Source organism: Chondrus crispus, genomic scaffold, assembly GCF_000350225.1.
Source record: "Chondrus crispus Stackhouse genomic scaffold, scaffold_393, whole genome shotgun sequence".
Classification (NCBI taxonomy): Eukaryota; Rhodophyta; class Florideophyceae; order Gigartinales; family Gigartinaceae; genus Chondrus; species Chondrus crispus.
In genome coordinates this window covers 8,232-16,401 of record NW_005179302.1, presented here as the reverse complement: position 1 = coordinate 16,401, position 8,170 = coordinate 8,232, and the positions used below count along the sequence as shown (strand labels likewise).

At 53.3% G+C, this 8,170-nt stretch overlaps 4 protein-coding genes; 2 read left to right on the top strand and 2 right to left on the bottom strand.

Annotated features, from left to right (window-relative positions):
• Positions 1-1,483: 1,483 nt before the first annotated feature.
• Positions 1,484-3,520, top strand: CHC_T00001059001 (hypothetical protein). The gene has a single exon (XM_005718520.1). The coding sequence runs from the start codon at positions 1,484-1,486 to the stop codon at positions 3,518-3,520; it is 2,037 nt and encodes a 678-aa protein (XP_005718577.1).
• A 539-nt stretch (positions 3,521-4,059) lies between these two features.
• Positions 4,060-5,675, bottom strand: CHC_T00001058001 (hypothetical protein). XM_005718519.1 is given in 4 exon segments: positions 4,060-4,197; positions 4,198-4,227; positions 4,329-5,581; positions 5,639-5,675. The coding sequence occupies 3 exon segments, from the start codon at positions 5,673-5,675 to the stop codon at positions 4,198-4,200; spliced, it is 1,320 nt and encodes a 439-aa protein (XP_005718576.1). The 3' UTR covers positions 4,060-4,197.
• Positions 5,676-6,027: 352 nt separating this feature from the next.
• Positions 6,028-6,537, bottom strand: CHC_T00001057001 (hypothetical protein). The gene has a single exon (XM_005718518.1). It carries the CDS (start codon positions 6,535-6,537, stop codon positions 6,028-6,030), a length of 510 nt encoding a protein of 169 aa, XP_005718575.1.
• Positions 6,538-7,933: 1,396 nt separating this feature from the next.
• The window catches only part of CHC_T00001056001 (hypothetical protein), a 1,888-nt gene continuing 1,651 nt past the window's right edge, over positions 7,934-8,170 (top strand). Inside the window, exon 1 of the mRNA XM_005718517.1 lies at positions 7,934-8,170. This exon is cut by the window's right edge and continues 1,482 nt beyond it. Coding sequence (XP_005718574.1) covers positions 7,934-8,170 — 237 coding nt within the window.

Here is an 8,170-nt window from a genome sequence, read left to right as displayed (position 1 = left end):
GCTGCCATATTGAGGATCCTGCAATTTGCGGCTTCCAAGTGGCACCATATCGTCAAAATGCAGTGCAAAGGGAAGCCTTCCATTGGTGCAGAATGAGCTCTTAAAAAATCTGTGGCGATTCGCGAAGGGCCGTTGTCCGCCATGCTATTTTTTCGGAAATTTTCACCACCGGGATATTGCTGGACAACACCCTCATGCGGTTGACCACTCGATTCCATGAATGGCGTCGCATATCTTTTCGCTTGCTCATTTGGCAGACTCGAAAATGCCCCTCGGCCAATTGATTCTTGGCTGAACCCTGCCCCAGGACGTCGCCATGTTTTCGCAGTTGTGGAGCAACTTTCTGTAACAACATTAAGATACCATTCCAGGAAGAAGCCAATGAGATACAGCTTTCTACGCTGATGCTTCTTACCTCAGCACAAACTTCCACTACTACACGCTGTGAACATCTCTATCGGCTGAGGTAACGCAAGGTGATGCGTTTCTTCGAGCTGAATATGCCGAGCAGCCTTGGTAAACAACCGTAAGACTTGCCCTTTGTGGTTATACTCAAAAAAGAGCTTGGTGTTGCTCTCTGGCATGCAATGCTTTCATTACAAGCTTATATTCTAAAGAAGACTTGAAGGCATTCAAGAAAGGCGTCTGAATGGTAAATGCGTATTGTTTTTCGCCAGGGGCTCCCTTGAACAAGGCATTCACGACATCTGTATTTCCTTTCGGAATCATATCAGCCTTCGGATGCAGTGATTTCTGATTGCAGGAACATAAATGCAATCGGCAGGAACTCCAAGATGAACGGGATTGGGGAAAGCTACTGTATGTACACTATGAAAGTATGTAGGGCGTGATCTTCTACAGAAAATGGTCGAGTCCGTTTCAGATTCCAAGCTCCAAACGGATAAGGAAATGAGTTGTTGGAATGGTCCTCATTTCATCACGCCTTTACTGCCATTGTCGCCAAATTCAATAAATTCATCCAAGGCTGATTTGCTTCAACTTGGGCGTTTGTGGCTTGCATGAAACACAAAACAATTCCCTATTTTGAAGCAGCTTATACCTATAATACGTGTACAAGTGTTGCATCTGTCGCCACCAATGCACGGTTGTAGTGGTTGTGTTCCAGTCCTGATTGGTTGATTGCGTGTCTATCATCGCTGGAAACCGCTCTAGAAAAATACTGTGCAATCAGCTTGGCAGAAACCTCAACATCCGATACAGTATCACGATGGGCGCCCATCAACAGACAAAAGGGTGACATGATGCCCCCTGAACGGGAAGGGGCGTAATCAATACTTCTTTGCTTCAGTTTGACCCAGATGCAAAAATATCGAAAGGCCACAGCCATACACCACATTTTCACCTTCCGCACCAGTAGGCCCTGCTACCAAAGTCTTGTCCTATCATGCCTATGTATTCTCACGGAGAGGGAAGAAAACCAGACATTCTCTTGATGCTTTTATAGGGACTTCTCTTCCGTTTAATGCATACAGCGTCAAACATTCGTACTATGATTTTTAGGATGTCAGTTTCGAAGCACTTGCTTCTACCGATTTTTGTGGCAGTGTTCTTTTCTGGTTTCTTTACCAGCTTTATTACGCTCCATAACAGCCAACCAAAGCTATCAGTTCAAATCCTAGAGAAGATTTCACGGCTTTTGCAGATCCCGTGCCAAAAATTTGGGTTCTCGCATTGCTCCTTAAGAGGAGCTGGAATAAAATATGCAAACAGAAAAGGCAGCCCCACGTTCTCGCCAAGGACAAATGGAAGAAATCAACACTACTATGACTTATACTCCCCAAGTACCTATGGTTTGTCGAATCAGGTACACGGACCAAAGACATTTGCTCCGTCATTCGGTGGAATAAGGAAAACCGCCGGTGTTGTTCGAACCAAGGAGGGCATCTTCACCCGCTTTTTTAACATGCTGTCGCATTCAAAAACAGATGAAATGAACGATAGGGAAGAAATTGAGATGTGGGAAATGTTTGAAGATGAACCTATTGATGCGATAACTCAGGACCCGTTCTGGAAAGATTTCGCTTATTCCGAATCTCTCGCGAGGAATAGGCTCTTCAATGCATTTTCTCAGGCTTCCACACTTTTAAAAAAAATAGTGGAGAAGACCTGGAGAACTGTACTTGGATCTAGGGTGGGGCCTCGTAACACCCTTGAACGATCCTCTACGACGCTGAATCGCAGGCCAACCTTGAACGAGAAAGAGGTGAGAGGTTTTGTTGAGTTGCTGTGGAACGACGTAAAACGGCGCGGGCATTTAAGCCTTGGCTTGAATCCTACTTTGGAGAAAACACCTACTGAAAGGTTTTACAACGCCTTGAATGAAGCCGGAGAGCAAGTCCGACGAAGAATTGAGACTTTGAAGGGTCTAAAGAGGGAACCTGCTTGGAATTCTTGGGGCAAAGAGACTCGCGAAGTTGTAAACAGGGGAATGAATGCAATGAGGAAGGTGCAAGCAGACCTCATGAGACAACGAGACGTCTTAGTCAAGGATAGGATTTCTGCTTTGGGACTGCACACACAAGAGTCTGATCTGAAACCAAAACCTCTTGCAGAAGTAACGAGGCGCAGCAGTGACCCGCTTTTCAAAGTCTGGATCACGGAAGTCTTTAAGGCTTCGGGAAACTCGTTTTCTCGAAAACACCAGGTCTTCATCCCACAGCATTGCGAAGGAATCCGTTCTATACTTTGCCAACTCTTCCCGTTCTTGTCGGAATTCGTCGGTGTTCTGTTTAGCAGCAAGTTGTTTATCGTCTTTGCTATCGCTTTTGTACTCTGTTGGCTGGACATGAAATTCGACCTTGTTGATCAACTCTGTGTGATTTCACAGAGCAAATTCTGCGACTACCGACGAAAGAGAGCATCTGGCACGATAAGGAGTGTACAGTTCGAGGAAAACATGCTCGTACAACATATACCCGAACAAAAAGTAACCTATAGTGAAGAAACACCAAAAGACGAAAACCAGTCCGTGCAAGCAGACAGTAATTATCCCCAAGCCTCAATATATTCAAGGAGAGTGACACGGTATGGAGGAGAATCACCAAATATTCAAACCAAGGCCATGCCTGGAAGTGATTCTCGAAGCAGTGAACAAACACTTACTCTATCTAGAAGGAGAAGGCCGCAACTAGCCTTTTCAGATTCAGCTGGGGCTGCTCCCAAATCGGTGACCCTTCGATTTCAAGCAAACACGTCCACGAATGGGCGAAGGGATAAAGATGTTGAAACAAACCTCAAACCCCAAACCTCACAAAGGGTCAGAAAGCACGCTTCATCTACAGTACCGAGAAGGCAAACTCCTCGGAAGGCTTCAGTCGCAAGAAGGACCGTCACGGACTCGTGTTTTACCGACGCAGAAATAGAAGACAGTCCCATTGCAACAAGGCGTGCAATGAGAGCTAGTATGGAAACGCTGCAAAGAGCGCAGGCTCTACGCCGAAAGCCTCGGCTAACAACACCAGTTCGGAAGTCGGAGATATCTCGTGAGGGTAGAGACTGAAGAAATTTGAACTGACCCCAATCTTTTCATTCTACCATGCGGGTTTGCTTCAATGAAAACAGGCTCATTATTCATGCAGACAACCAAACGTCGAGATTATCATTCCTTTAGTCTTTTCTCGGGTGAGGTGACAGCCTTTCATCCCGTTTTCTTTCGGGCGTCTTCCGCATTTTGTCTCCCAGCCCCTCTTCCTTCTTTGCGCTTCGTTCGTGACGCCGAACTACGTTGATGTCATTACCAACAAAGGACGGGACTAGATGAAAGAGATGGCCATGAAGGCTGGCTGGTACTTGGTGGTTCATCACTTGTCGATGGTAAAAACCTAAAGACCTGCGGATGTGCAGTTGTCACACCTCTTGTCCGTCGTACTTCGTTCGAAAGGGCGTGGTCGATGGGAGATCAGCAGATAAATTTTCGATGTAGAGAGGCAGCCACCAGAGATAGCCTCGGTCAGTCACCTAGTTAGCTTCAACCCTCGGATAAGAGTGTGAACCCGTTCACAGGTTCCAAACACGGGAACCTTGAAACAACAAATGAACGAGAATTATCACTCTAACGCGGCTGTTACTATTTACAAAATGAGGTCGTCAGACCACAACCTGTGTGTCCGTTTCATAGTCCTAGCGAAACACTACCTAACTAGCTCGATTCCCATCCCTTCACAAACGACGACAAAATCATTGTCCAATCTCGTTTCCAGCTGGATCCTGACCCCAAAGCTGTTGCAAATGGACAAAACACCCGCCAAATGCGGTGTCAACCTGTTAAGTCTCAATCTCGAAGTTCCCTTCGCCATGGCCATAAAAACGACCAGCTGGTCAGCCATATACTCATCTACAGCTGCCTCCGTACCAATCGTATCGCAAAGCCTTTTGGCGGCTTCAGTAGCCGCACTCGACACGGACTCTCTCCAAAACCTGAGCTTGTCTTTATAAGTCATTCTGCGCGATTTCTTCAGCATTGCCCAATCCTTGCGCTGAGCCGCTTGCTGTTCCGACCACAAGACGTTGGACCCCATAACGGAGCCGTTTGAAAACCGGGCAAATAACGTCAAGCACAGACATTTGCCCGACGTGCTCGTCTTGCTGACCTCTTTGATAGTAATATGCCTGCGCCTAAACGGGGCGGTAACTTTAACATATCCAAGCTGTGACGTGATTTCCTTCACGGCCGCTAAGGCCATTTCTTCGACAACGCCACTCACGACATAATCATACCCCGACACGACTAGCTCCCCCTCAATGGAAAGCAGAGTCCCCTTTTCCGTCAACTCAATCGGATTCAGCACGCACACCGCATCCTTCCCCTCGACAGCCTGGCACCCCTTCTTATCAAACGAGACATCAATCTGTCCACCTCCCCTAGGAAAAAATCCGTGCTTCACTACGTCGAATCTCAGATCAACTCCAAACAACCTCAAGTTGGGCACGAGGACTTTCTGCACGTAATCGCTAGGCGGGGCATACATGGCCGTGGTGCCGCCTGTCAATCTCATGGCGACAGTACTTCCTCCGGGCAGAAACTTTAGCGCGGGCGGGAGGGCAGCCTGCAAAACGAGGGCTGTGGCGCCCGCCGTGGACACGGCAGCGAGGAAGGGGAGGTGTGCAGGATCAGTGCGTGGGCGTGGCGTGAGGAGTTCGATTGCCTGGGAGCCTTCGCAAGCGTCAACCAGGGAGGCGTTGGAGACGTCGGCGACGAGGTTGACGGCGGCCACGTGCTGGGCCTGCAGACCGGGGACGAGGCGGTTGCCGCGAATGTCCGTGACTCGGACGTGGCGGGAGAGGATTGCTGCGAGGGAGAGAGATAGACGTAGCACCTGGCCGCCGCCTTCGCCGCTTGAACCGTCGATTACAAGGTCGGGGACGACATACGAGGGGACGGGTTCGGACGGGATGGGTTCGGAGGCGGAGGAGGACATTGTTTTGTGGCGCTTGCGAGAGGGAGAGGACATAGGTGTGGGGCAAGGAGAAGCGAAGACGAGGGAATGAGGGGGTAGAAAAGGGGTGGTTGGGTGAGATGCGGGTGGTGTCTTGCTGCGTTGGGACGGTGTCGACGGTGGCGCTTTTAAAGGTGATATGATTTATTGAATTTGTGTTTAGCTTCTCTATGTACAAGCACTGATTAACTGTACGTATGTATTCTCTACGCACGTCATAACGGCGCCAACGCAGGCTTGCTCTTTTTCTTGAATGGTAACACGAGCTCGGTGATGTCGTTGAAGTACGTAAACTGGTGCCACCCTCCAAACAGCAGCATCTTACCCTCGTCTCCCACGCGCGTCAGCCCCGCGCCGGCGCGTGGCCCAGGGGTCCTACAGGCGTTATCCCCCGCGAAGAGGCAGGCCCACTGGCACTCGGTCTCGCTCTTGATGCGGAGCTCCCACACGTCCGAGTAGAACAGGCGCTGCGCGCCCAGGTCGTCCCATCCGCCGTACACGACGACGCCCTTTCCGTCCTTGCTCGCGACGGCGCAGTGCCCGGTGCGCGCGCGCGGCGCGCGCCCGAGGATCACCGGCTCGGACCATAACAGGTCGGCCGGCTTGAGCAGGTGCACGTCGTTGAAGCTCTTAGTCTTGTTGTTGCCGCCAAACAGGACGAGAAAGCCGGCGGCCGGCGTGAGACTGGCGTACGAGCGCGCGGAGGGGCGCGCCGACTTGGCCGTCGTGCGCACTTTGGACCACATGGCCAGGTCCTGGAGGAGGTGCAGGTCGTTGAGCCACTTGTTGCCGTTGATCCCCCCGTAGATGACGATGCTGTTCGTGCCCGGGAGCAAGGCGGCGCAATGCCCGCCCCGTGCGGACGGCGTGTTGCCGGATAGCGCGGGCGGGTACCACGTGAAGTAGGTGGTGTCGTACATGAGGACGTCGTTAGTCTGCGTGCGCTCGCCCTTGATTTCCTTCTCTCCGCCGAACACGAAGAGGTTGGAGTCGACGCAGGTGGTGGAGTGCCACGCGCGGCCGCCGTGCGGCATCTCGGGGGTGTCCTTGCCCTTCTGCAACCAGCGGCTGTCGCTGACATGAAACACGGCCATTTCCTTAAAAAAGCCGTCGCGCTCCGACTCGCCGCCGAGCAAGACGATTGTGTCATCATCCAGCCGCGTGAACGAGGCGCCCCATCTTCTCGCGGGCAAGTTGCCGCTATCATCAATTTGCATGCTCTTCCACGGCGACGGTTTGGAGCGCGGGGGGGCGAGCGGGGCCGGGTCGGGCGTCGGCTCCGAGGCCGGGAGGTTGTCCTTTTCCTTGTCCTTGGCCGGCTCCGGCGACAGTGGGAGCGGCGGCGGGCTGAAGACCTGCGGGTCTGCCTGAAAGCGGACCCTCTTTCCCGTCTTGACGGCGTGCTCGGGGGCTTGGCGCTTGGTGGTGGGCGGGGACTGAGAGGAGTAGACGGCAGTGTCGAGGAGGTGGTGGTCGTCGTCCGAAGGGGGGGAGAGCGGCATGAAGGCGCGTGCAAAGTGGTCGGCCATGGGTGCGGGCTGCGGCGGCGTGTGCGAAGTCGGGACGGAGGGTTCGGAGGAGGACGGCATGTCGGGCAGCTGCGAGGCCGGGAAGGGAGAGTAGAGCGAGGGCGAGGGAAGCTGCGAGAGGGCGAACGGCTGCGAGACAGGGAAAGAGGGCAGCGGCTGCGATAGAGATAAGGGGTCGGCAAGATGGATGGGGTGCGACATGAGCGGCTGGTGCTGCGGCTGTGGGATGGGACTGCGTTGTGCTTGCGAGCGGTTTAGTTGTGGGGTGGATTGGGGACTGGCAGCAAGCGGACTATTCGGGTTTCCGTGATCGATATCTGCAGATGGGGGAGTGTGGGCAGCGTGCTTTCCCGCCGACGGCGGCGGTTGCGGGACGGGCTCGAAGACGACGGTGCCGGAGAAGGCGCGGAAGTCGAGCTCGACGGCGGCAGAGTCAGGGCACATGCGGATGGAGGGGATGGGGGCTGCGGGTGGGAGGCGCAGGCGCAGCTGGCCGCAGGTCAGGACGGTGCACGCCGGGGCTTGCATGGCCGGTAGGGGAGGGGGGCAAGGGGGAAGGGGGATGGGGAATGGGGAATGGGCAATAGAATGCAGGTTGATGGAGGTTGGGGCGGGAAGGAGGAGAGTTTAAAACGCAGGCGATGGACAGCGCGCGCTTTGGTCGCAGGTTGTTTCGCGTTTGAGTTGAATTGGCGCGCAGACGCCCATACACGTGTATGGAATGGCCAGGAAGCACACGTCAACAACGTGTACAGATGGAATACGTGACAAGAATACACGTATATGTCCTGGACACGTGTTGAAGTTAAGGGAAAGGTGTGGAGTTAATGATACATGTGGCGGCGTGCGGTTGGCAGATGAGAGAACAGCGAATAGGAATGCAAAGGCGCGAAACGGGGGGCGGAGGAGCGCCATATTGGCGGCGAGCACTGTTTCCCGTCTGCCTACATGGATCTGCCTCTGCGGCATGCCGCATGCGTGAGAAAGCCGCCACCTCGACAATCACCACCCATGCCAATCACCACGTCCTTGTCAACTCTCCGAAGGCTCTTCTCGAAGCTCCGGCCGTCGCCCCACTCCCCTCTCCTTCACCTCCTTATAACCTACCCAATCCCTCCCCCCTCCACCCCCCGCACGAGGTTTGGGGGCGGCGCTCGGCCGTCCACAAGTAAAGGGCCCCCAATT

Coding starts and splice junctions, on each gene's coding strand:
- CHC_T00001059001 (XM_005718520.1), top strand. CDS start 1,484: ATGCATACAGCGTCAAACATTCGTACTATGATTTTTAGGATGTCAGTT.
- CHC_T00001058001 (XM_005718519.1), bottom strand. CDS start 5,675: ATGACGTGCGTAGAGAATACATACGTACAGTTAATCA. Junction 5,582..5,638: donor TACATACGTACAGTTAATCA/GTGCTTGTACAT, acceptor CACCTTTAAAAG/CGCCACCGTCGACACCGTCC. Junction 4,228..4,328: donor ATATGGCTGACCAGCTGGTC/GTTTTTATGGCC, acceptor CTTTGGGGTCAG/GATCCAGCTGGAAACGAGAT.
- CHC_T00001057001 (XM_005718518.1), bottom strand. CDS start 6,537: ATGTCAGCGACAGCCGCTGGTTGCAGAAGGGCAAGGACACCCCCGAGA.